The sequence below is a fragment of the Macaca thibetana genome, chromosome 1 (genome assembly GCF_024542745.1).
Source record: "Macaca thibetana thibetana isolate TM-01 chromosome 1, ASM2454274v1, whole genome shotgun sequence".
NCBI classification, from domain to species: domain Eukaryota; kingdom Metazoa; phylum Chordata; class Mammalia; order Primates; family Cercopithecidae; genus Macaca; species Macaca thibetana.
Genome location: NC_065578.1, coordinates 2,599,817 through 2,626,601, shown reverse-complemented (window position 1 = coordinate 2,626,601; position 26,785 = coordinate 2,599,817). Strand labels below are relative to the sequence as shown.

General features: G+C 62.2%; 1 protein-coding gene across 2 annotated transcripts in view; it reads left to right on the top strand.

The window, feature by feature from the left end:
• The window catches only part of MEGF6 (multiple EGF like domains 6), a 123,186-nt gene that overhangs the window by 75,020 nt on the left and 21,381 nt on the right, over positions 1-26,785 (top strand). Inside the window, exons 1-9 of one of the 2 annotated variants that reach the window (XM_050803777.1) lie at positions 3,754-4,090; positions 10,876-10,998; positions 20,395-20,520; positions 21,318-21,440; positions 23,547-23,669; positions 23,990-24,127; positions 24,785-24,904; positions 25,543-25,665; positions 26,284-26,454. In XM_050803777.1, coding sequence (XP_050659734.1) covers positions 3,925-4,090; positions 10,876-10,998; positions 20,395-20,520; positions 21,318-21,440; positions 23,547-23,669; positions 23,990-24,127; positions 24,785-24,904; positions 25,543-25,665; positions 26,284-26,454 — 1,213 coding nt within the window. In that variant the 5' untranslated portion in view covers positions 3,754-3,924. Of the gene's footprint in view, positions 1-3,753; positions 4,091-10,875; positions 10,999-20,394; positions 20,521-21,317; positions 21,441-23,546; positions 23,670-23,989; positions 24,128-24,784; positions 24,905-25,542; positions 25,666-26,283; positions 26,455-26,785 lie in introns of those variants that run through there. The other variant, XM_050803857.1, reaches the window with a different exon arrangement.

Genomic DNA, 26,785 nt, shown 5'->3' with positions numbered 1-26,785 from the left:
CTGCCTGGACCCCGCGGCCACCGTGGTGGTGACACACCTGGTCCTGGTTCTCCTTCCCAAGTCACATGTCTCATTGCTTCAGGGCCCCTGAGCTGGTCTCATTCCAGCCTCTGCCCATGCACAGATGAGGAAACTGAGGCCAGAGAGGCCCTGGGATGTGGCCATGCCATACAGCCCTTCCGTGCGCCAGGAGCTGCCTCTGTGGTCCCAGTCCTGCGCTGGGTACTGGGCACACGGGCTGTGGTAGCCCAGCCCTCACCCTGGATGGACGTGGGATTTGGAGTCCAGATGAATGGAAGGGGTGATGGTAGTCCCAAGGGGAATGGGTGGGCCGGAGCGGTGGCCCCCAGACGGCTCTGGTGGGGTGCTGAGGTGGGGGTATGGAGGTGATGGCTATCAAGGGAGAGGGCCAAGGCTCAGGTCCATGGCTGGCTTCCAGGATGCCTCTGGACTATGGCTGTGTCCACCATGGCTTAGGAGGTGGACAGGTCCCAGGATGTCCCCTGCCCTCTGAGAATCAGCTCTGGACACTGTCTCTCCCATGGGTCTCTGCATGGCCTTGGGGTGTCTGCAGGAGCAAGGGGCCGGGAAGGGGCATGGTCAGGCCTCCAGACTCGGCCTCCCAATCCCACGTTTGTTGACTTTTATGGACCCTCAGTCAAGTGCTTTTCCCATAGGAGTGAGGTACTATTGTTACAGATGGGGAAACGGAGGCACAGAGCGTTTCCATGGCTCACCTGGGGCCTCAGTTCTTACTAGTAGAGCTGGGGCTATTCAACAGAAACAGAATGTAAGCCACACATGTAAGCCACACACACTGTCTCACAGTTTCTCAGGGCCACGCTGGAAAAGCAAAAGTAAATAGGTGAAATTGATTTTAATACTATATTTTGTTTAACGTAATAGGTGCAAATATGATCCTTTTCAGCATGCAGTCCATCTAAAAATGGCTCACCAGGTAGTTCTCTTCTACTCATTCTTACGAAGAACATACTGAGATGGTGACGTGTGACGCTAGCACGCATGTCCATTGGGACAAGCCACAGTGCACGGCTCAGTGGTCTTTGGGGCTTGTGGGCTCCGGCTGGCCCTAGACTCTGGGCGCCTGCCCTTCCCTGCTCGGGGCCTCACGCAGTGGCTCCTGGGCTCCTTCCTCCTCCTCGAGATAGCACGAGGCAGGAGCCCTTTCCCAGGTGGGCAAGACTTGGGGGACAGCATGGGATCCTGAGGGTGCGGCTGGTGCTTCCCGCTTCCTGTGGATTTCTTCCTCCTCCCATGACCCCGGAGTCTGGAGGGTGTCAGAGTGGGGCCTGCATGAGCTGGGAGACAGCCTTCGAGGGCCTCTTGAGGGACCTTCCCCAGATGGGGTGCTGATGGAGGACCCCAGCCCCGTCGCCTGTTGTTGAGGGTGACTGGAGTCAGAGGTGCAGGGATTCTGTTGCCCAGGCTCCTGCCGAGTACTGGGCCCGTCCTGCAGCAGGCGGAGAGGTACAGAGACCAGGGAGAGCTTGCAGGGTGGCCGGTTGTGCACCTCCCGGAGGATGGATGCTGCCTCTGTGGCCCATGCCCTTGCAGGCCTGGCCTCTGATGTCTTCCCCTGTACCCCTCTCAAGCCTGGCCCCCACCTCCATGGAAACTGCTGGACTGAGGCCCTGTTGGACTGTGGCTGTGGAGGGCGGGACCCTCGAGCTTCCGTTGGCACTTGCTGGTGAGCCGTTGGCAATGGGATGCACATTACGGTCATAAATGATGTCGCCCTGCGTGGAAGGCACCTTCAAACCGACCCGTCAGCCTGTCTATCCGTGAGATTGACGGAGGCTGCTCATAGCCAGGGCTCAGAGGCTGACGGGAGGGGCTCCCTAGGAGGCCCCGCAGACAGGCAGGGCCCAGGCAGGCCCGTTTCTGCAGAGTGTTGGGGGCCGAGGGGGCGGGCTGTCCTCTGGATGGCGGACAGGACGGGGCAAGGTGAGACAGGCTGGGACTGGGTGGGGCCTCTTCTTTCCCACGTGCTCAAGGGTGGCCCCTCAGCCCTTGCTCCCAGGTGCCTTGGATCAGCAGAGACTGCTCTCTGCCACGTCTTAGCACTGGGCAGGCTTCTGAGGGGTGGGTCTCGGCTGGCAGGCAGGCCCCTGGCTGTAGTGGGGAGTGGAGAGAAGGTGGAGGCTGGAGGCTCTGCTGGGATGGGCTGTCTGCTTCCCTGAGTTGCCCGGGCTGGAGTCCTGCTCAATTGAATTTGACCTGAGGACAGCATCCTGGTCTGTCTGGGCCTCAATTTCCTCACCTCTAAAATGGGGACAGTAGCCCTCCCCTGCAGGGAATGGTGAGGATGGTGCTGTGTCTCCAGAACCCGGGGCCTGGCATGGCAGCTGCAGCTGAGGTTGGCAGTCCTTCCCCGCAGCTCTGCCCGCGGCTCTGCTCCTGACCCGGGCTTGCCCAGATACAGGGCCTGCTGGCCCAGGGAGCATGAACCCTCCTTCCTGACAGCTGGAAGATGTCCCCAAGCTTTCTGTCTCTGCAGTGGCCCCAGTCACGTGGCTTTGTGCCCACTGCTCACCTGTTGTCCTGTGAGAGCAGACACAGGCTGTCTCTGGGGACAGGCTGAGCTCCAGGGACGCTTCTCCTGCCTTTCGGAGGGAGATTTTTGGGCCTTCCTGGAAAGGCTGGGAACAGTGTGGGCGGGCGCACAGTCCTTTTGTGGACCCTCACCGCCAGTGCTGGAGGTGGTGCTGGGCTGGACCCAGGCAGGGATCACTGCTGAGGGTCATTGAGCACCCCAGCTTGCTGGTCAAATCTCTTCCATCTCCATGGAGGCTAGCAGTGGGAGCCCAGTGACCCCCCAAGGATAGGTGCAAGAAGGGGCTCAGAGAGGATGGGGGGCTCGGGGAACTCTGGTCCAAGCCGGAATCACAGCCCTGGCTCTCCTGCAGAGATTAAGTGCTGGACGAGGCTCTAATATGTGGTTCCTTCTGTTGCCGACCCTAGGAGGACTGCCTCCCCCAGGCTACGCCCTCGAGGAGCATGGGGATCCAGGGCTCTGGGGTGGGAAGCACCTCCATGGCCTTTGCAGCCTGACACCTGGCCACTGCTGGCTACCCTGTGGGCAAGTTCTCCCTGCTCTCTGCCCATCACCACCTGCTGCAGGGATGCCAGGGTCCCTCCAAGTACGGGCCCTGGGCCAGGGGAGGGCAGGACAGAGCAGGCACTGGAGGTGGGGACTGGGGACTGGGGCTGTCTCAGCCCCCGTGTTTCCACATTGGTGCTGCAGTTTCAGGCCCGTTCCCCATCTTCCCCACCCTTGTCAGAGTTCAGCCCCACCAGCCGCTCTGCAGGCCCCACCCCCACAACGCCTGGCCAGGACAGCTCCCTTTGCTGCTTTGGCTTCTTTTCCGTGTTGGCTCCAAGAACACACATGTTTGTGCATGTGTGTGCCTGTGCGTATGTCCGTGCGTGTCTGTGTACCTCCTGTGTGCATGTTTGCACACGTGAGTCTGTGTGCCTGTGTCTGTGGGTCGCATGTGGATGCCTGGGTTTGTGCCTAGGTCCCCATCTGTATCCGGGTCCGGGAGCGCGCACTCTGGAATGCGCGGGGCGGGCGGGCCGGCGCGGCCCCCTGGGGGAGGCTGGGCGGGGCTGGGGGCGGGGCTGGGGGCGGGGCCAGGCGGCCCCCTCGGGCGTCCGCGGACTTGGCGTTTACCTGCGGGGGCGGAGGGAAAGCTGAGAACTTAAAGGCGAGGGGCGGGGCGCGCCGGGCCCAGAGCGGCTCCCGGGCGGCGCCGAGCGGAGCGGAGCGGATCCCCGGGCTCGGCTTGCGCACCCGCCCGGAACCCAGAACCACCCCGAGCCGCCTGCCCCGTCGCCCGGCCGCCGGCTTAGGGCGCAGCGCGGCTGGTCCTCGTGCCCTCCCGCCCGCTGGCCTACCCGGCCATGGTGACGTCCCGGGACCGCAGGCTGGCCGCGCTGTGGTGCCTTGGGCTCCTGGGGGGCCTGGCGCGCGTCGCGGGCACGCACTACCGCTACCTCTGGAGGGGCTGCTACCCGTGCCACCTGGGCCAGGCCGGCTACCCCGTGAGCGCCGGTGACCAGAGGCCAGGTGGGCGCCGGGCGAGCCTGGGCAGGGGCGGGCGGGGCCAGGGCGCCTTCTCCCGGGCGTGCTCCCTTTGTTTCCTCTTTTTAAAGTTTGCGCCAGGGCGCTGCCAGCTAGGCTGGAGGGAGCAGGGCGGGGCAGTGCCCTGCTTCTGGGACAGGGCCCGTGGGCGCTGAGAAGTCGGACACCCCCGTCCCCTCTCAGGGCTGTCGGCAGAGACTGCTAACGGCCGGGTCCCTTGACCGGAGGAAAGAAAAACATCCCCTGTGTTTGTCTGTGGGATCAGGGTCCCCCGCTCCCCATGGCACTGGCGTTTTGGCAGGTCAAGTGAAAAGGCAGGCTGGAGAGAAAGGCCCTTTGGGACCCCCGGAGCTGAGTCCCCAGGGTCCCCAGAGCTCAGCCCCTTTGGGGTCCTGTCTGTGAATGTGGCAGGTGCTGTTCTTCCTGGAGCCCCACAGGCATGGGCAACTGAGGACCCTGGTGACCTGGGAAGCAGGTTACAGCGCTGCCCTCTTTCCATCATGCCTTTCTCTGCAGCTGGGATCTGGGGCCCGCACTGGGCCTGCCTGCCTCCACGTGGTTGCTTTGAACTCCCCGGGATCCACAGAGCTTGGAGCTGGGCGCCCTCGGGAATTGGAGGAGGGCTTGTGGGGTGTGCAGCTCCCAGTGAGTCATCAGCTGCATTATCTGGGGTAGGCAGTGGCTGGTGGGGGCCCTGAAATGCCTCCTCAGAGACATCACCCCTCCTCAGCTGTTTCCAGTGCTGGTCCGAGCCTCTGCTTCCGTCCTGCCTGAAGGACTAAGCACCACGCCCTCAGTGTGGCAAAGGCTTCCTTCATCCCTGTCTTGGTCACTTGGCCCGGGGGGGTCCAGGCTCTATCTTCGCTGGGTAGGCAGCCTTCCGGCTGGGTGGCTCAGCCAAGGCCAGGTCCACCCACAGTGGCACAAAATGCCTTGCGACTGAGTAGCATCCAAGGCCTCTGGCTGGGTGTTGCTGGGCTCTCCAGAGCTGGGAGCCCCTGTCCTGGTCCAGGCATGCTCCAGCTTTGCGGGGGGAGAACGAGAAGGGCCCGTAGGTAATGGTGTGTGCTCCCTAGGGGTGAGGATCCCATGGCATGTGTGGGGGACAAAGCAGGGCTTGGAACTTGATAACTGCCCTGAGCGGAGCTTTCTGGCAGGGGCCCGAGCCCTCTAAGTTTCCTGTGAGTCCCGGCGGGCTTCAGAAGGAATATGTCTTGGGTGGTTTCTGCAGAGGCAGCTGGTTCGAGGCAGCCCAGCCATGCCTGTCCACTTGCCTTTGTAGTCCTGGGCTGGGAGCTGTGGGACGTGGGTCATGGTCGCTGGGGGCCCCGTGGGCTCCCTGAGGCTCCTCCACTCCCCAGCCTGGTAGACGCTACAGTTCGCACCAGTCTCCCGGTGAACCAGCCTGTGTTGGCACAGCCGTGTCACCGTGTGCCAGTGTGCTGACGGTTCTGTTGTGAGGCTGCCAAAGTCCATAGCCTCGTATCTAGCCGAGGGCAGCAGCAGGATCCTGGCCCAGCTGTTCCTTAAAATAGCTGCTCTCTGAGCCCACTTGTCTCCCACCAGATGGCTCCCCCCAGGTTCATGTCGCAGCTGTCTGGGGCCTGTCTGGCCTGCCACCTTCCCCGTGTGGGGCTTGACCTGGGACTGGGCAGGGACAGTGGATTTGCCTCCAGGCTGGGCCGTTGTCACTGGAATGAGCAGGTTTTGTTGCCTGACTCGTAGGGGCCTCCAAGCTCCTTTCGGCCTTTGCTGGGGCCCTGCCCACCTCAGGCTCAGGCCTTCATACTGGCCTCTGAGTCTCGGGGGCCAGTGCTTCCTGGGGTCCCTGGTCCCACTGCGGGGCTCAGTGGGCAGCACGGTCTGTGTGTAGGTGGCACGGGCTGGTCCTGGAGCACAGGTCTGCAGAGGAGGGAACCCAGGGAGCCAGCTTCTGCAGGGCAAGCAGCTCCCGTGAACCTGGCTGTGCGACCAGCCCCACAGAGGGCACAGGAGCCAGGGGGCTGGGCTGCCAGAGCTGGCACTGGGAGCCCCAATTTCCAGCCCAGATGGTCTGAGTCTCTGTGACTCCTGAGACGACAGTGATGTGCTCTGCAGTTGTGTCCCGTGGGTGCGGTAACAAATAACCATACACTCAGTGCTTAGAACAGCATGGATTTATTACCTGACAGTCCTGCGAGGCCCAGTCCAAAGTGGGCTAAAATCAAGGTGTGGGCAGGGCTGTGCTCCTTCTGGAGGCTCTAGGAGGAGTCTGTCTCTTGCCCCTTTCAACCTGTAGAGGCCGCACGCATTCCTGGTCTTGTGGCCCCTTCTCCATCCTCAAAGCCTACAGCACACACCTGCCAATCCCTGCCTCCCTCTGACCTCTGCTTCCATGCTCACATCTCCTCCTCCCCACCCTCTGACCCTCCTGCCTCCCTCTTATAAGGACCTTGTGATCACGTTGGGCCCACCTGGATATGCCAGGATAACCTCCCATCCCAGATCCTCAACTCAGTCCCATCTGTAAAGGTAGGTCCCTCTGCCAGATGAGGGTCTGGGGATGAGGATGTGGACATCTCTGGGGGATGTTCGTTATTCAGCTGACCACATTGTCCTGAAAGGCCACTGTACCTATGGCTCTTCAGGTCACAGCCGCAGCCAGGGTCACCGGCTCAGCACCTGCGGGGTCCTTGCAGCCATCTGAGAACAGCTCAGCCCTGCCATCACGTGGGGTGCCTTGGGAGTGGGGCGGAAAGGGTTTGGATGACGTGTTCCTGCCTTACTTTCTGAGCAAAACTCATTTCTATTAAGGCGATTTGCTCAGTTCAAAGGGGCCGAGATCTCAGAGTGGAGGGGACCCCGGCAGGAGGTTGTCTGGCCAAGTGCCTGTCCCTGTAGGCCTCTGTCGTCCAAGTGGGAGGCCCCAAATCCTTCACCCTTGAGCTGGCTCGCTGTGTCCGGAAGCTGATCCTGGCTGACAGCAAACAGCAGGCACCGGAAGCCTGGGTGTGCTTCAGCTCCCCCCCCCCCAACCCTGTCTCCATCACCACAGCCCCCTGCCACTACGAGACGGTGCGGCTAGGGTGAGAAGGGCTTGGCCTAGCCGACCTGGGCCTGTGCATTTTCAGAAGGAGCGTGGAATTTCTGGAGGGACTAGTGGCTGAGAGAGGTGGGGCCGGGCCCTGCGGGGATGCTGGAGTCCCACTGTTCCTGTCCACATAGCAGGAGGACACTTACATCATTACTTTTCCCCCTCTCGGGGGTCTTGGATGAAGGGATCTGAGCTCAGGGGGAAAGGGCCTCCTTCCTGAGCCCTTCAGGTGGGTGCCACCCACCCTGCCCTGCCCATTGGGCATGAGTCTGCCCCCCAGCTGACTCTCATTGGAGGGCACCAGGTCCCTCTGTCCCTCGAGCTTCTTTGGGGCACTGTTGGGGGCCTGGTTAACCCTTTGCTTTCAAGCTTCTTCCTGGAAACCATCCTGGCCTTTGTGAAGGTTGCACTGATGACTTCATGGTGCAGGTGGAGAGGGTTCCTGGTCTCATTTGCAGCCCCCTCTGGGAGGCAGCCTCAGGGCTTAGGGACCCTGGGGGTCTCCCCAGAGTGGGTGTAGCTTGTGCAGGGAGTGGATGGCTCTGGAGGTCCCAGGCAGAGACCCCGGCCTCCTGGGGCTGTTGGTGTCATCTCTGGGTTGCAGGCACATTCTCAGAGCGTGGATGGGCAGCAGGGTTTCCATAAGTGGTGGGCACAGCCTGGTGGGTGGGTGTCATCCGTGGACTCAGGCTTGGGGACAGCCCTGAAGAGCTTCTCGGTGTGTGCTGGCGCTGGCCGCTTGCAGCTAGCTGTCAACAGTGCTCCGATGCCGGAGTTTTAGGATTTAGTCCCGAAGGCGGGCGTTTTCACGGGGACCGTGGGTGGGAACTGGTGGTGGGAAGGCCTGGTGGTCACAGCCGATCATGGACCTGGTGATTGTTAAGCAGAATTAGAGAGCCTCGGCTCTGTGTAGCCCCTGGAAGTGAGGGATCAGGCTCGCCATGTTTCCCATGCGGTCGAGGACTTGTCGTTTGAAATCATAACATTTTCTCTCAGCGAGGCCATGCCCAGAGGGAGTCTGCCGGTGGCATTTTGAACTGAATGTTGCCTTCCCTCTCAAGGCAAGGACAGCGGGCAGGTCCTCCATTGTCACCCTGGCCAGAGGGCCCCAGACCCTCGGCTCAGAGCTTCCGGAAGAGCACGTGTTTGTCTTTCTCCCCATGGTGACTCCTTGGCGGCTCTCAGAGGCCCCTCCCTCTCTTCAGAGCTGTGAACCCGGCTGCGGGGTGGGTGAGGTTGTTGGATAAAAGGTGTCACCTGGGCTGGGCGTGGTGGCTCACACCTGTAATCCCCACACTTTGGGAAGCCAAGGCTGGCGGATCACCTGAGGTCAGGAGTTTGAGACCAGCCTGGCCAGCATGGTGAAACCCTGTCTCTATTAAAAATACAAAAATTAGCCGGGCGTGGTAGCGGGTGCCTGTAATCCCAGCTACTCAGGAGGCTGAGGCAGGGGAATCGCTTGAACCCAGGAGGCGGAGGTTGCAGTGACCCAAGATCACACCACTGCACTCCAGCCTGGGCGACAGAGCAAGACTCTGTCTAAAAAAAAAAAAAAAAAAAAAAAAAAGCGTCACCTGGCCTGAGTAGCAGGCGTGGACTGCGGTGCCTGGGGTGATGCCCATGTCTGCCCTGACCTGGGTACTGGGCTCTTGCCCTCCTCTCCTGGCACCTCCTGTAGTTGGTCCATGCTGTGTATATGGCCCACGCGGTCTCTCCCTCATGTTAGCCTTGGCCTCTCTGGCCGGGGCGCTACTGGCACTTCCAAAGCTTCCGCCGTGCCCAGAGGCCCCGGACCCCTAGGAGAGTCCTCCTGGAGTGCTTCTGGAAGTCTCTCCAGTGGGGGTCACGGCGTGTTCTCTGGGCAGTGCTGAGGCTGCACAGCTCCATCTGTGCCCGCCACTGGCTTCTTCTCCTCTGAGAGCCGCTGTGTGCTGGGCGCTCTGGCCAGCTGGCAGGAGCCCAGCAGCTGCAGGGCTTCTGACCCAGGTTAGCCCAGGGGCTGCACACACAGGTGTCCAGGAAGCCTGTGGCCTCCTGCCTGTCTGCTCTGTTCTGTTTGCCTCGATCGCTGCCTGGATTCCCCTGAGGCCCAGCTTGGCGACGTGGGCCTGGAGGGTGAGATGAGAGGCTGGGCAGCCCAAAGCCATCTCCACATCTGTGCTTTCCTGCTGCGTTTCTGCCGCGGGTGGTGATGGGCCTGGGTGCAGCCCCCTGGGTCTCCAGCCCTGGCAGGGTATCAGGGGGAGGATGCCTGGAGCACCACCGGCTCTCAGCTCGTGGTGCATTCTGGGGGTCCTACTGCACCTTTGGGCTTCCAGCCAGCACTTTCCCTATGGCCTGTGCCACGGGGCTGGGGATAGAAGCAGGTGGGCCCAGGTGTCCTGTGGTAGGAGGCTTCCTCTCAAAAGTGGACCTGCTGTTGGATCCCTCCCTGTTCTCTTCAGCCATGCTTATTCAGGGGGCTTTGTAAGCAGCTGGGGGGACAAGGGTCCTGCGAGGTGTCTGTGGCCTTGGGTGGCTGCTCTGCTCCCCTTGGCCAGTCCCCAGGCTGTGGAAGTCCAGGCAGTGCAGATGCATGGAGAGTCCTCAGGACCAGACTGCCCTTGACCCCTTCCTGCTCTCCTATTCCCCTCTCCCGCCTTTGAGTGGGGCCTCAGCTAAGTCTGGAAGGGAGGGTCTGACGGGGTCTGGGCTGCTCTGGGATGGTGGGTGGCACTTCACAGGGGAGGGCACTGGCACAGCGGGGCCTCCTGCCCTGGGATGTGGTGGAGCTGCCCTTCTGGGTCCTTGCATGGGGAGCCTGTGGGTGTGGGGGGCCCAGGCTGACCCCAGCTGCATTGGTTTCCCAGGGCTGCTGGAATAAACACTGCAAACAGGGTGGCTGCAAACAATAGAAGTTTCTTTTTTGACTATCTGGAGGCCAGGATTCTGAACCCAGGGTGTCCACGGGGTCACGCTCCCTGTGAACCTGTAGAGAGGACCTTCCTGGCCTCTTCCTTCTGGCCGTCCTTAGTCTGTGGCCTCGTCACCACAGTCTCTGCCTGGTCTTCACATGGCCCTCTCTGAGTGTCTCTTGTTGGGACACGGGCATTGGATTTAGGGCCCACCCTCATCTGGAACAATCTCATCTGGAGCCTGAACTTAGGACAGCTGCAAAGACCGTGTTTCCAGACAAGGCCTCACTGGGAGCCTCCAGATGGCCATGAACTGTGGGGACACTCTTCAAGCCAGCACATCCTCTCCTTCCCTCCCATTGCTCAGACTTCCCCCCACAGCCTGGGCATGGCCATCTCAAAAGCTGTCAGTTTCTTTTTTGGGGACTTGTGGGTCCTGGTGAAGTGGTTGACACTGCCCAGGAAGCACTTTGTGGATTTGGACTTAAGAAAACCGCGTGTGCTACAGGTTCAGTCTTGAAAGGCGCTAGGGGCCCAGCCTGTCCCTGGAGCCCTCTGCTGCTCCCCACCTTCCGGCCGGCCCTCGAGGCGGTGGCTCTTCCTTCCTGAGCAGGTGTCCAAGGTGGGAGCGCAGACCCTGCCTCCTCTGCTCCGGCTCCGGCAGGTGTGGATGAGGGGCTCAGGGATGGTGCCCTCGAGGCACGGGGGGTCCTGGGTCTGGGCCCCCGGCAGCTGGGGGGCTGTGTTGGCAAGGCAGGAAGGCGCGGGTGCCCAGCTGCTGACCCTTCCCCATTCCTGCCCAGATGTGGACGAATGCCGAACCCACAACGGTGGCTGCCAGCAGCGCTGCGTGAACACCCTGGGCTCCTACCTCTGTGAGTGCAAGCCCGGCTTCCGGCTCCACACTGACAGCAGGACCTGCCTGGGTGAGTGTCGCCTGGAGACCCTGCCTGGGCTCCTGGCTTCGGCCATCCCTGCCTTCTGGGGTGTGCCCGGGCCTGGCCTGAGAGGGTGGCTGTGGACATGGAGAAGCAGAGGCCGCTCTGGCGGTGGCTCCTTCCTGTGGAGCGTGGCTCTATGGAATCCTGGCCGCACCTTGCCCCAGGCTCAGGCCAGGAAAGGGACCGAGCGCCAAGTTGCCGGGTCCCCATAACCCCAGCTGCAAACCCTCTGCAGCCACAGTAAGCCTCGCTGTGATGCTGAGGCCTCTCTTGGTGGACTGGGGAGTGAGCCCGTGGGTGGAGATCCTATTAAAGATTCTCTGCAACAGAAGCTGCCGTGGTTGATCAGCAGGGACCTGGACTGGTTGTGATGTCCCTTAGATTTGATTCGAAGGAGGCCTGGGTTGCTCACTAGGTGGCGGGGGAGGCTGGCCGAGGAGGCCTGGTCCAGGGCAGGGGCTGCATGAAGCCACCCTTCACCTGCAGAGCCGGGCTTTGTGGGCCCAGGTGATCCCTGCCCATCCTTGGGGAGCCTGGAGGGTGTGGGCTGTGGCAGGTGGGGTAGGGGTGACCGAGAAGTGGGACCCTGGCCCTCAGCTTCCTCTGCGGGGTCTCTTGGATGTGGGAATGGGCTGGAGGAGGTGTCAGGGACAGGAACTGTGGCCGCAGGGAGGGAAGGTAAGAGGGAAGGAGGGGAGGTGCCAGGCCCTGAGGAACCGGCACAGGGCTGAGCAGGGGACTGGAGCCCAGGAATCTGGGGTGAAGAGTAAGTACACAGTCAGCCACCCTCACCCTTTGGTGCCCCCGCTCCTGGCTGGCTCTGGACACAGGCGCCCCAAGCAAGGACAGGACTGACCCTTTCGCTGGCCTCTGTCTGGAAGGCATGGGGGGTCGTTCTCTGGGTGACTGGGGTCAGGACGCCCCTTCTTTCTGCCTTGGAGGCCCGGAGCAGGGCCCAGGCCGGCTCCGAGGAGCCTCCCTCCTGGTCCTGCCTGCGATGTGGCAGGGCGGCCTGCCAGCCCCGGGGGCCCCCCCGCACACACTCACATGTCCCGGCCGCCGTGGGGATCCAGGCAGCGGCTCTGTAAAGTTTCCCTGGGTCTGAAAGTAGAAACAGATGCAGGAATGTTGTGATGTACTTCAGGACAACAGAGATGGGGTGCGGCCCCCGCCCGCCGCCCTGCGGGGACTTCTGGGAGCCTGGGGCACTTTAGCCTTGCACCCCCCAGTCCCCTCAGGCCCCCTGGAAGAGGCAGCTCTTGGGGCACATGTCCTTTTCTGGACCCTCCTCTCAGGCAGGGTCTTCCTTGTAGAAGGGCAGTCCAGGTGTCAGCCGGTGGGGCCTCTCCTGGCCTCTACTCCCCTCTCCTGGCCTCTACTCCCCTCTCCTGGCCTCTAATCCCCTCTCCTGGCCTCTAATCCCCTCTCCTGGCCTCTAGTCCCCTCTCCTGGCCTCTAATCCCCTCTCCTGGCCTCTAGTCCCCTCTCCTGGCCTCTAATCCCCTCTCCTGGCCTCTAGTCCCCTCTCCTGGCCTCTAATCCCCTCTCCTGGCCTCTAGTCCCCTCTCCTGGCCTCTAATCCCCTCTCCCCTCTCCCCTGGCCTGGCCTCTAGTCCCCTCTCCTGGCCTCTAATCCCCTCTCCTGGCCTCTAGTCCCCTCTCCTGGCCTCTAATCCCCTCTCCTGGCCTCTAATCCCCTCTCTTGGCCTCTAGTCCCCTCTCCTGGCCTCCTACTGTGAGTGGGGGCCTTGGAACACTCACTCTCCTAGGCTTTGTTTTCACCATCTATGTGATGGTGACCTTCCCTGAAACCCTCAAAAGGGACAGGGACCACCCCACCCACCACATCCCACTGCCCACCCGCCCGTCACTCACTCGGCTGGAGCCTCCTCCTGTAGCCGGGCCTTCTGGGATTTGCCTCCTAGGAGGCTGTCCTGGGGATGTCTGCACACTTGGGGCCCCAGAAGTCTTAATTTGCGGTACTCGCCCATTTTAAAGGTTTTCTCCGGCAGATGCCAGGGCCCCTGGGCAGGGCCTGCACGGCCTGGCAGGAGGCTCCTGGGACCTCGGGGCCCGTCTGGCCGTCACCTCCCAGGGTGCCCCCTGTGTGAGTGGTGGGCTCCCGGTGCCTCCACAGCCTTCTCCAGGGCTGGTGCCGGGCTCCTGGCCTCCTCGCTCCATGGAGGGCCCAGGTGAGACTCGCCTGCATGCCAGCCTGTCACCTAAGTGCGTTCACCTACTTGGGTCTGCTGGACGCAGAGTGGTCACCTTGGAGTGCACCTGCTCTTTCATTTGACTGCGACTCCCAGCAAGGCCTTTACACCGAAGCTTCAGGAAATACAGCCCCGGAGCTGTGATGCATCTGTTTCGCTACGGAAGATGCTGGATGTTTCACCCCCTGGGAACAAGTGGTGACCCTCGCTTTGACAGCAAGAGTGACTTGGGTCCCACTAGCCTTTGGCTGAGTTGAGTTGGAGAAATGCCTTCCTCTCCCTAAAGTCCCTGGTGGTGGCCTGGGCACCCCTGGCCTGGGGACACGTGAAGACTAGCCCCATTCCTAGGCCACCCTGCCTGGGCACCATCCAGACCCCCTTCCTGGCACTATCTGGGGCATGTTGTCCCCCCTCGTCCCTTGCCCATGGTGGCCTCTGTGTGAGAGGGATGCCACAAAGGCTTTGCCTCTGTGGGTGGGGGATACCAGATGGCGAGTTCCTGGGAGCTGACACCTGCAGGGGCGGGGCCGGTTCCTCGGTCTCCCAGGAGTTTCCAGGATTGGCATGGGTTTGTCAGCCTGGGCCCACCGGGAGCTGCTCTCTGTGGGGGCCTGAGAAGCTTCTAGAGTGGGGCTGGAGTCCTCTGGGGGCCACTTCCCAGGCAAAGCCAGGCGTGTTTGTTTGAGGGCTGCCTCACCGTCTCAAGCCCCTTCTTGTTGCTGAGGACCCGGCCAGGGTGTGGGCCTGAGACGCCGGCCTGGGATGGGGAGGGTGTTGCGGCATCTCAGCTCCTGGCCAAGGGCTGCCCTGAGGGGGGTCTCCTGCGGCAGCTCAGCCTGGGCCTGTCAGAGGACACTGCCCACCCAGTCTGTGCCAGGTTGCCTGGACTCTGTGAGGGCTTGATGGGGGTAGGGCTGGATTTCTGGCCCCTGGGGAGTTTGGAACCCTTCACCCTCCACTGCCTCGCCTTCCTGCCTCGGTGTGGGGGCATCTTCAGATTCACACTGGCACCCTCTGCCCAGGCCTCCGTCGGCAGGAGTGGCCTCTCCCATCAGCTGTGGGCGGGCTGCTCGACTGGAACCTGGAGCTGCTGCGGAGCCCCTCCCCTGGGCCTGCCAGGGTCATCCTGGCTGGGAGGGTGCTGTGACCCCTCCTGGGGCTTTGCTGGGGGACAAGGAACATGCCCCACAGGCTTGAGGCCCTGCAGTTGGACTCCCCACTAGCAGCTTGGAGTGAGGCTTGCAGAGAGGCTGGTGGAGAAGCTGCCCAAAGATCCGCCCTTCCTTCCCCAGCCTGGGGCCAGAGCTCTCAGGGTGCTGACACCTTCAGGGCCCGGAGCAATCTGGGAAGGCTCCAGAGGAGGCTGTATCTGAAGGGGGCCTTAAAACACTCCAGAGGGGCCTTGAAACACACTTGAACTTGCCTCTGAGGCAGAGAGAGGGCAGGAAAGGTACAACCTCCACACCTCCCTGCCTTCTAGATGATCTTATGGAAATCAGACACCAAAAGGGTTCCCCTCTCAAAAGTGAGAATCTACAGGAAGGACTTTGCCATTGGCTCCCACGTTGCGAGAGTGTGGGTCCCCGTTCCCCAGCCCTGGCCGCCCAGTCCTGGTGTGCCCCATTGCCCTGGCCGCCCAGTCCTCATGTGCCGTATTGCCCAGGGCGTCCAGTCTCTGGGGTGGGAAGAGCAGGGCCTAGTGAGGCCCAAGGGCGGGGCCACACCTGCTTCTTATTCTCAGTCCCTGAGCCTGAGCCCGCCCTTGCCTTCCCCGGTGGTGTGGGGAGCAGTGGTCTGGCCCGAGTGTCTGGTTTTCCATTCTTGGTTTTCCATGACACCCTGCAGAGTGCCAGCGTGCAACACCCAGAGAGGGAGCAGCTCCCATGTGGTCTAACACTGCACTGGAGGCCTCCGCCTCCATGTACCTGGGGTGCTCTGAGCCGGCACGATGCCCGCCCGTGCTCCTGGAGGCGGCCTGGCTGCCCGCTGGACCGTAGCCTTGGACATGGCTGTTCCCTTATGTCCCCTGGGTCGAGCAGCACTCCCAGGGCCTGTCTAAGGGTCACAGATGTCACTGGCTCAACCAGCAGAGGTCCCTCCAGATGAAACGCCCTGTGCAACCCCAGGGAAGAGGTGGGCCCTCTGTCCTCCCCATCTCAGCCCATGCCCATCAGGCCTTTGGGCTGAACACTGTGGGGGAGGGGACTCTGTTGTCACCCCCTGGTGGCCTGGCCACCCCCTGCCTGTGTCCCCCAGAGTTAGATGGACTCATGTGCACACGGCTGGGGAAGGACTCCCGGCCCTGCCTCCCCACCTGGCTCTGCCATGGGTGTGCTGTGTGCCCTGGGGCAGACTTCCCTCCCCGGGCCTGGGTCTCCCCATCACGGCAGTGAGAGGCTGCATAGACCCCCCACCTGGCCCCTTGGTTCCTTCTTGGAGGGGAGGCCCGGCCCAGAGGAGGCTGCTGGCAGGCAGCTCAAGTGTGTGAGCTCCGGGCTGCTCCTCAGAGCACACGTGTGCAGACCCAGGACCTGAAAAACCCAACGCGGACTGCAGTTGCAAACTGGGAGTCTGCCTCTCCAGCCTTATGGCTTCGAGAGGCTGGCCTGGGCCCAGCCAGTAGGAGACAGGGGAGGAGCAGCTGATGGGCAGCCCCCTCAGTCCAGGAGACCACCCTGGGCTTCCGCACATGGGAAGGGGGCCTCTTGTGGCCTTGCCTGAGTCTAGAGGTGCTGGCTGAGGCAGAGTGGGGTGCTTGGGTACGGGGTGGGGGTGTGGGATGGTTGCACCCCAACCCAGAGAGGCCATCTGGGTTCAGAAACCCAGCAGGAAGGTGGGGCGCTCGGGCTGGGGGCTGCCTTGCTGCAGTGGGAAGGGGAGCCGCTGCCCTGCCAGGGTAAGAGTCGGGAGCAAAAGGAGGTGAAACCAGCAGAAGGGGCTGAGTCAGGGCTCGTGTGGGGGCAGGGAGGAGTGATAGGAGAGGCCTGGGCCATGCCTTCAGCTGTGGTGAAGGGCCAGGGCTGGCCGCCTTGCTCCCCTCTGACCGCCGCCCGGTGTGCTGGTGCCAGGTACTGCTTAGGGAGTCGGTTGCTGTCCTGACGATACAGACCAGGCCTGCCCTCCCAGGGCTCTGGTGACAAGGAAGCCACCTTCCTAAATGCTCTGAAGAAGCTGAACCAGTGTGATGCTCACGCAGCCGTGGGTCGGGGCCTCCCTCACGAGGGCAGGTCAGAGCTGACACTCAGCAGTGAGTAGGCACATGTGGTGGTGCAGGCGCTGCGGGCATTGGGTGCCCACGGTGCGCCCTGCAGCTCCCACCCTGGAGTGCCCCTGTTGGCGCCTGCCGTCTGGCCGCCTTCATTCCACGTGTGTGGTCCAGCTGCCGCCCGCCACTCCCTAAATCACCCGGTGTCCCTGGTAGGCCAATAGGATGCTGCTAGCACTTGTCTCTAGGGACCCACCTGTCACCTTGGCCAGTGGGTCTGGACCACTGCAGCCAAGCATGGGCCCAGCTGACCACCCAGAAAGGCGGGCGCTGGGCAGGACGATCTGGCTGGCCCTGGGCGGGGGTGGGGGCCTTGCTGCAGTGTGAGCTGTGGGGTCAGCTTAGCCTGGCCCATGGAGGGGGATGGTGGGTGTTTCCTTCCCTGCTCCGTCTCTGGATGCCTGGTGGCCATGCTGAAGGGTCAGTGTCTGCCTGGTACTCTGTGTTGTTGGGGTGACATCATGGGCTCAGACCCCTTGGCGTGTGGATGAGGACAGCCACTCTCACAGGCTGTGAGTCAGTAGTGCCCTGTGCCACAAGGAGACCCCATTGAGAGGGCAGGGGATGGGGCAGGTGTACAGGGCAGGAGGGCAGGGCCGCCTGGAGGGGAGCTGGGGGATGAACACGCACCCCAGCCTGCCATCCTGGCCGTGTCCCCAGCAGAGGGCTTCCTAGAAGGCAGGGCTGCGGGTGACCACTGACCACATGTGGCAGGAGACTCAAGGCCTAGAAACCACCCCAATCTGAGGGCAGTAATTATAAGCCCCGTGAAACCAGCAGGGACCAGAACCACCCTGGAGAGCTGGCCTCGAAACCACTGGGCTGGGTTTGGAGGCTTGGGCAGAAGAGCTGGTGGGCCCACATCCAGCCCCTGCCTCAGCTCTCAGTCAGCCAACGAGCTCAGAGGCTGGGCCTGGCCACTGATGCCCCACCCTCTGTTCCATCCGCCGCCCAGGACACTGCGCCTCCAGCAGAGACCAAGCTGGATCAGGCGGAAGGAGGCCCCTTTACCTTTGCAGAGCTCCAGCCTCACACGTGCCAGAATCCTGGGTGGTGCCACCTCCTGCTGGCAGAGGTTGGCATTGCACCCTAGCCCGAGTGGACCTGCATGTGCCTGGGCTGGAGTGATGTCTCCTAGAATTGGTAAACTGGGGAGTTAGGGTGACCCAGGCAGCTCTGGCTGCCATAATGGAGAGAGTGCTCTGGGTCTCTTCCTTCAAGGACACTAATCGTATCTGGTCAGGGCCCCACCCTATTCCCTCTCAGAGACTCTATCTCCAAATACATTCACCTTGGGGATTAAGGCTCCAACATAGGATTATTTTAGGGAGGACGCATTCCATTCATTACAGAGTATCCCCCAGCAACAGTCAGTTGCATCTAATCTGGAAGTGGGCGAGGACTGAAGTTAGGTCTTGGCAGAACAAGACTCCAGAGTCAGGAAGGGACGGAAACGTTGGGCAGGATCGCCAAAGCACCCGGTGCGATGACGCACACTGACCATCAAACTCTCACTGGGTGGGGATTTTTTCCTTTGAGAAAACACCACTTCAGTATTAAAGAAGCGAAAGACACAGTAGGGCTTGCCGTCAAGCCCGCGTCTGTCCACAGGCGAGCCAGGTGAGGGCTGTGGAGCACAGACAGGGAGGGTCTTCCCCCCCGGGAGGCAAATCCCCAGTCCGTGTCTGATGGACACACTCAGCTTTGCCGGGTCTGAGCTTGGTCTGCTTTGCAGGGCTGTAGCAGGTGCCAGTCTTTGGCTGTGGCCTGGGCAGGGGTGGCTGGGCTGTGTGTTTTGCAGCCGGGTCTCAGTGTCCCAAGGGTTCTGGACACATCCCCAGCAGTGCTGGGCACGGGTCATGCAGGGGTGGCCGTTCCTGAGCTGCATGTCCCAGTGCTGGTGAAAATCTGCCTGGTTCGGCTTTCCGGGAATCTGTGGCACGGGATATATGCGATGACACTGGGCTTGGCTCCCGGCTGTGCACAGCTTGGGAGCATCTGGGGTGTTAGAACTGTGTGGAGAGCAGCAAGAGGATGGGCTCTGGGGGGATCCCTGCCTCTGACCCCCCGCCCTGGTGGGCTTCAGTGGGCGCCATGCCCGGTGGTCCCTGGGTACATCTCGGGTCTCTGCCTGTCTGGAGGGGCTGACGAGAAGCCTCTTTCCCAGCCCTGCCACAGCCTCCTGGGTCCTTGTGGTGCCTGGGTCCTGATGGCCCAGCTTCCCTGCCATGGGCTCTGTGCCCCCTGTGCCTGCCTGGCCTGCCAGGAGGGGTCTGTTTCCTATTACGTGTTCCAGACAGGGGTGTTGTTGCTGTGGTGAACACAATAAACAGGGCCCCCCGGGAAGGCGGGGCCGGCCCAGGCCTTGTACTACCTGGAGCCACGGTAGTAGCTTCAGCAGAGCTGTCTCAGGTGAGGCAGGCTGGGCCTGGGGGCCAGGACAGCTCCCATCTTGTCTGGGCAGTTAAGTGGATGGGGCTCGGGGCTCGGAGGCAGACAGGCTTACCTGCGTTCTGCCCTGGGCTCCCCACAGCCTGCACGTGTCAGGGCCACGTGGGGCGGGAGACAGAGCCATCACTGCAACCCCCAACAGCCTCCCAAGGCTGGCTCTGCCCTAGGAGGGGACCCTCAGCGCCTGCTCCCCTGTGGGAGACAGGTACGGCGAGCAAGGTGGGGTTTTTAAGCCAACTTGCTCTGAGGGGCCTTCTCAGGGCCCAGAGGCAACTCCACTGCTCCAGCCGCTGCCTGCTCCGTTGACCTCTGACTGCCCTCCCCTCCGTGGTGCCGGGCTTCCCATCCACCATGCAGCAACAGTAGATGGGTTCCCCAGTCTTGGCCCCGGGCCCAGCCGACTCCCAGGGATGTTGGCAGCCCCCCAGGAGGTGCCCCAGAGGAGGCGGCATCTCAAAGAAGCCTCCCCGCTCTGAGAGTCTTGGCGCTTTGGTAATGGGGTTCGGGATTGCTTTGGGCACAGGCCTGAGCAGACGGCGTCCCCTGCCCGGGCACAGGCAACAGCACATTCTTGCGGCTTCCCTCTGAGCTTGGGGCTGACTCCCTCCCTAACCACAAGGCGACTGCCAGAGACATGACAGTAACCAAACCCCCGCCAAGGGGCTGGCTGCAGCTTCTGGCAGAGGTCTAGTGCCCACCCTGGGTGCCCAGCCTGGCCCAGCACCTTCTCCCCCCGTCCCTGGGCCAGCTCAGGGCACAGCCCCATCCATCCACTGGGTACAGGCACCCGCTGAGTCAACCTGACCCCACAGCCCATGCCCTGCAGGAATGCGCATGGAGGAATGAGAGCGTGGGCACTGCATGGGGTCAGCCGTGAGGTGTGGCCTGGCCTGGGGTGGGTAGGAGCTGTACTGGTCCCTTGGGAACTGGGGGCCAAGCCTACGGCCCATGGCAACTGTCCATGGCATCCCCACACCTGCCTCCACCCTGGCCTAAGGACCACGGTGGTGAGATGCCTGGGTCTCAGTCACTGCCTGCCAGCCTGCAGCCTCCTCCAGGGAGATGCAGCTTGCTGGGGCACTGAGCCCTTACTTGCAGCTTCTCAGAGACCCCTGGCGCTTAGTGTTCTGTGCTGGGGGGTGCTGGGCTTCTGTCTGGGTGGGGCCCCCTTCTGTGTCCAGCCCTCGAGCAGGCCGGGGCTGGAGGGTCCAGTGAATCCCTCGCGGGCCTGAGGATTCTGTCTGCGGCAGAGAAGGCAAAACCAGGCTTGTGGACTGGGCAGGAGGCAGCGTCTGATGGTGGAGATGAAAAGGCGGAGGGGCTCAGAGTGCCTGGGAGGGGTCCTACAGCAGGAGGAAGTGGCCATGCCACTCCTTACTCCATGCCAGCCGGGGACAGACTGTTGGCCAGGCGTCCTCTTGGGCTGACCTGGGGTCCTCTCCGTGTCCCCAGCCATTAACTCCTGTGCCCTGGGCAATGGCGGCTGCCAGCACCACTGTGTCCAGCTCACGATCACTCGGCATCGCTGCCAGTGCCGGCCCGGGTTCCAGCTCCAGGAGGACGGCAGGCGCTGTGTCCGTGAGTGCAGCCAGCCTGGGAGGGATGGAGGACCTGGGGGTGGAGGCAGGATGAGCTGCCTTGCCTGGGCTGCTAGAGGAAGTGGGTCTTCAGGAGGCCCCCAAGGCTGCTGAAAGGCCTGGTAGGCCATGGCCCAGCCCATTAGGCTGTGCCCCAGGGTGGCACATCTGGGGCCAGGAAGCTCAGGATGGGAGCCGCCTCACTACTGTAGGTGCCCACCTGATGGGGGCTGCCTCACTTCCATAGGTGCCCACCTGAGGCTTGCTGCCCCTGGGAGGAGGAGGCGGGCCAGGCCTGGTTTGGCACTTTGCTCTGAGTCCTCAGGACTTCTTCATGGAAGGAGGGGGCTTTGCTGATGGTGACGGTGGGGCAGGCTCAGCGGTCCTCCAGAATATGGAAATGGGGGTTGTGGGTGGGCAGGTGCTGAGAGAATGCCCCACCTGGCCTCTAGGGTCCTCCCCAGTATGGGCATGAAGGGGCTGGAGTCACAGAGCTGGGGGGCCACCGCCCTGGTGTCAGCGCCAGCACCTGAACAGAGAAGGGTGGTGGGAGGAGCTGGCCTGGGCTGCGGTTGACCTGGGCTGGCTGGCCTTGTCCTGAGACTGCAGAGTCTTCTTCGCATCTTGGGGCCTTCCCGCACCGGGGAGGAGGGAGACCCACTGCCCAGCCCATCAGCCTGGAGCACAGAGTGGGGAGAGCACTGGGTGAGGGGGGTCTCACAAGAAGCCTTGGGGCAGGTGCCCTGCAGCCACTGGGATCCCCTCTCCCCAACCCCCTCCTTGGGTCCGTGGCTGCAGGGAGAAGCCCGTGTGCTGACAGGAATGGCGGCTGCATGCACAGGTGCCAGGTGGTCAGGGGCCTCGCCCACTGTGAGTGCCACTCAGGCTATCAGCTGGCAGCGGACCGCAAGGCCTGTGAAGGTAGGACGCCCCTCCCCTGCTCTGCCCCACCCAGGGTCAGAAAGCACACCCAGGCACTATGAAGGGACCTGTGTCTAACTCTGGGGCTGTGGCCTCCCATGGGACCAGGCCCTTTGGGAGCAGGGCTGGCCCTGCCTTTCTCCCCTTGGGTGACCTGGGACGTGACGGTCTCATCTCCCCTGCTGGGGGCTGAGGGGCGACGGTAGGAAGGCTCGCCAAGGGTGCTCCCAGCCCGAGGCTCCTTTCACCAGAAGTGCACCACGGAGCCCAAGTGTTGCTTATAGTTTTTAAACTATTGTATTTCCTAAGTAGTGCCTGCCTGGCAGGAACACCAAAGAGATGAATAAGAGAAAAGGAATGAGCCAGGCACGGTGGCTCACACCTGTAATCCCAACACTTTGGGAGGCCGAGGAGGGAGCATCATTTAAGCCCAGTTGCTCAAGACCAGCCTGGGCAACGTGGCGAGACCCTGTCTCTAAACAATAATAAAAAAAAAATTAGCCAGGTGTGGTGGTGCTGTCTAGAGTCCTAGCTACTCAGGAATCTGAGGCAGGAGGATCACTTGAGCCCAGGCAGTCAAGGCTGCAGTGAGCTATGATCGCGCCACTGTACTCTAGCCTGGGTGGCAAAGCAAGATTCTCTCTCTCTTTAAAAAAAAAAAAAAAAAGTCCAGGCATGGTGGCTCACACCTGTAATCCTAGGACTTTGGGAGGCCGAGGTGGGCAGATCACTTGAGTTTAGGAGTTCAAGACCAGCCTGGACAACATAGTGAGATCCCCGTATCTACAAAAAAAATAATAAAACCCAACTAGCTGAGCATGGTGGTGCACACCTGTGGCCCCAGCTACTTGGGAGGCTGAGGCAGGAGTCCCGGCTACTCGGGAGGCTGAGGCAGGAGTCCCGGCTACTCGGGAGGCTGAGGCAGGAGTCCCGGCTACTCGGGAGGCTGAGGCAGGAGAATCACTTGAGCCCAGGAGGTTGAGGCTACAGTGAGCCATGATTGCACCACTGCGCTACAGCCTGGGTGACAGAACGAGACCCTGTCTAAAAATAAATAAATAAAATAATAATAGTAAAATAGAACTAAAGAAGAAAGGAGACGTTGTTGCTGAGCCCAGGAAACACCTGGATGTGTGGGGTGGGCTTCTGCCTCTTTGCTGAGGCTGTTTGTGAATGTGCTTGTTTAGAGTCGGGTCGCAGGCAGGTGCCATTGTTTGGAACCCACTGCCACACCACACCACCCTCTGCAGCATGGCTGGGGAACGTTTATTTGTTAACCCCTCCCTGCACGTCTGGGTGTTCCTGACTCTTCCCTGGGTCAAGCGGCCTTGGGGAGCGATTTGGTTGCCGCCACCCTGTGGGTCCACAGGGTGAGTCTCTGAGGCAGCAGGGTGTGTCCAGACCAGGCAGTGGTCAGTTTCCAAGGGTATTAGTCCATTTTCATGCTGCCAATAAAGACATACCCAAGACTGAGCAATTTACTAAAGAAAGAGGTTTAATGGACTTACAGTTCCACATGACTTGGGGAGGCCTCACAGTCATGGCGGAAGGCCAGGAGGAGCAAGTCACACCTTACGTTGATAGCGGTAGGAAAAGAGAGCGCTTGTGCAGGGAAACCCCCATTTTTAAAACCATCAGATCTCATGAGACTCATTCACTATCACGAGAACAGCACAGGACAGACCCGCCCCCATGATTCAGTCACCTCCCACTGGGTTCCTCCCACCACACGTGGGAATTGTGGGAGCTACAATTCCAGGTGAGATTTGGGTGGGGACACAGCCAGACCATATCACCAGCACCTGCCGGATGGCCACGGGGTGTCGTGGTGTGTGGTTCCATGTCTTCACTGATACCAGGAAAGTGTTGCTTGGGTAATGGCACCTGGTCACTCAGTGGACTTAGCGTGAGACCCAACTTCTTCATCCCAGGGGACCTGCAGGGCTGTGACCAGTGGTCGTCAGGGACAGTGGGATTGGCCTTGAATGCCTGTGTCATGTAGCCACAGGCCCTGCGTGTCAGCGGGCTGTGCGCTATCTTCCACTGGCCCCGTGCAAAGGCCCTTCCTGGCACCTCTGAGTCCTCCCCGTGGTCTCTCCCCTCCAGATGTGGACGAATGTGCCGCAGGGCTGGCCCAGTGTGCCCATGGCTGCCTCAACACCCAGGGGTCCTTCAAGTGTGTGTGTCACGCGGGCTACGAGCTGGGCGCTGATGGCCGGCAGTGCTACCGTGAGTGGGCAGTCGGCAACAGGTTGAAGGTGCCCGGGATGGCCATGCCACTCCCCAGGACCCCACGGCCTGCTTTGGTCGAAGAACAAAGAGCTTCCTTGTCAATCAGGGGCAGCCCTGCGTATGAGCCCTTGGTGGGCACAGGGTCGAGGGAGGGCAGGGAGTCCCAGACCCGACAAGGCCTGGGAGCTCCATGTTGCTGCTTCCCACGGGTGTCCCCGGACCCGAGGCTGGCTGCTGGGTGGAGGTGGGGGGAACCAAGGTAGGTGGTGGTCATCCTAGCCGCCATCCCACATCCCGCGTGGCTGGTCTCATGGCAGGGATCGAGATGGAAATTGTGAACAGCTGTGAGGCCAACAACGGTGGCTGCTCCCATGGCTGCAGCCACACTAGTACTGGGCCACTGTGCACCTGTCCCCGTGGCTATGAGCTGGACAGAGATCAGAGGACCTGCATCGGTGCGCACTGGCTCCTCCCAGATGCCCACACCCCCCTCCAGGGACCTGCTGCTGCCCTGGGTCTGGGATCAGTTCCATGCCATGACTTGGAGGTCCTCTTCTGTCTCCCTGAGTCCTGGTCTGGCTACCTGGGCCCAGGCGGGGTGGTAGGGCAGACCTGACAGAGGCAGCACCCTGGCCAGGAAAGACCCTAGGTGCCCACATCAGCCTGCAGGGCCCATACCCACGGTCATGGCACCCCCTTACCCCGTCAGCACCTCCTCAGTACCGCCCCATCACCTGGGAAGGACCCAGTGTCCTGGGAGTCACACCCCAGACCCTGACTCTCAGATGGAGTCCCCACCCTCTAGCCCCAGTCCCAACACCTTGTTCCCAGCAGACAGGCGGGTGGCCCCGGGGCTGTGACATGTGTCCTGTGTGTGTCTGTGTATGCGGGACCAGGAACATGCATGTGCGTGGGTGCGATTTTGTGGTGGGTGCGATTGTCTGCAGGTGCCATTATTTAGGTGTGCACGCGTGAGACTGTAGGCAGGTGCACATGCAGTAGGGCACATGGGTTGTGTGTGGTTGTATGCAGTTGCATGCAGTTGTGTGTGGGTGGGAGCGTGTGCACGTGCAGGTGCCTGGTACCAGGGGGCCCGTGGTGTGTGCCCACAGATGTTGACGACTGTGCAGACAGCCCGTGCTGCCAGCAGGTGTGCACCAACAACCCTGGCGGGTACGAGTGCGGCTGCTACGCCGGCTACCGGCTCAGTGCCGATGGCTGCAGCTGTGAGGGTGAGCACTTCCCTGCCACTGCACAGCTGGGGTGGCCTGGGAGCAGGGCCGCCCTAAGGAAGGACACGGGGCTGGCTCTGGTCCCCCCGTGGTGGGCATGGGGTCAGCCTGCTCTGTGCCCTGCTGCGGGGCTGTGGGTTCTGGTTGAGCACCTGCTGCATGCAGGGCTGTGGGTGTTGGCTGAGTGCCCGCTGCATGCAGGACTGTGGATATTGGTTGGGTGCCTGCTGAATGCAGGGCTCTGGGTATTGGTGGAGTGCCTGCTGTGTGCATGGCTGTGCTGACCTGCCCGGCTACATGCAGGGCTGTGCTGACCTGCCCCCTCCCTCCCTCTGGCCTGAGGTCACTGGCTGCTCTCTCCTGGAGCTGGGCCTGTCCCCCTGGCTGCTGCCTGGCTGGCCCCGCCCAGCCTGCCCCCTCTAGCAGGTGTCTGCCATGGCTCTGACCCTGGGGTGGGAGGGTGGCCAGAGTGGCCGCTGTGGCTGGGGGTGAGTTTTACTGGCTGGTTCAAGAGATGAGCCACTCACCTCTGGCAGGGCCACCAGGGCTTCAGTCCTGCAAATAGGACTGGGTGGGCAGGAGCCTCCCTGGTTCCCCACCTGGGAGGACAGGCCTCAGCGGCCCCGGGTCACCCGCAGATGTGGACGAGTGCGCCTCCAGCCGTGGTGGCTGCGAGCACCACTGCACCAACCTGGCCGGCTCCTTCCAGTGCTCCTGCGAGGCCGGCTACCGGCTGCACGAGGACCGTAGGGGCTGCAGCCGTGAGTCTCCCGCCCTCCGAGGAGCACCGGCCTCTGCCTTCTCGAGTTTGCCCCAGCTGACCCTGCATCCCGCAGGCCTAGCCCGCCCCACCCCCACCTGCCTGGGGTCCTTTGTCCGCTGGCCTCTCTGGGCCAACACCACCTCAGAGGCTCTTGGGCCCCTGGGGACCCACTGGGGTCCTGCCTCTTCTGAGGGCCATGTGGGGATTGAGGACAGTGGGGTGGGGGAAGCTGGTGAGACAGGCATCCTCCTGCAGCCCAGCACCTGTCCTGACCAGGTGAGAGAAGGCACCAAGACCTAAGGTGATGTCCCTGGGACTGATGGCAGCTGCTCCCACCTCTACCCCTCTAGGCCCCAGAGTCCTTAGAGCTGGGATGAGCCTGGGGGCAGAGGGGCAGGATTCAGGTCCTCAGGGCCCGGAGCCTTCTGTCCTGAGAAGGAGGGTCGGGTGCAGCTGGGATGACCCCGGGACCAGGCTGAGGAGGTGGGGGTAGTGGAGGCAGTAGGACGGTGGCAGGGGCCCTGGGGTGGGGCTCAGGCCCAGCCCTACCCGCCGGGGAGTCGCTGGGGCAGGCAGGTGGGTGGCAGGGGCTAAGGGGCCTCTGTGCCCCTGGCAGCCCTGGAGGAGCCGGTGGTGGACCTGGACGGCGAGCTGCCCTTCGTGCGGCCTCTACCCCACATCGCCGTGCTCCAGGACCAGCTGCCGAGACTCTTCCAGGATGACGACATCGGGGCCGACGAGGAAGAGGCAGAGTTGCGGGGCGAACACACGCTCACAGAGAAGTTTGGTGAGCACGAGCCCAGCCCCCCGGGGGCTCCTGCTCGCAGGGCCGGCAGCCAGCGACCCCTCGGGCAAGGCTGCCATCCAATCAGAGGTTGGGGACGTGAGGAAGGACCCCTGCAATGCCATGTGAGACCAAGGCCCAAAGAGGTTGTGCCACTGGCTCAGTTTGCACAGCTCATGCGGGCTGAGCCTGGGCAGGACTGGGCTTGCAGGTCCCAAGTTAGGTCTCCTTTTGGCCCCAGCATCTGCCCTCATGTCACCCTTTTGGGGCCCTCGTGGGCTGAGGATGCCCCTTATGCCCCTTCCCTGGCATGAGGATCTATGCCTGCTGAGGC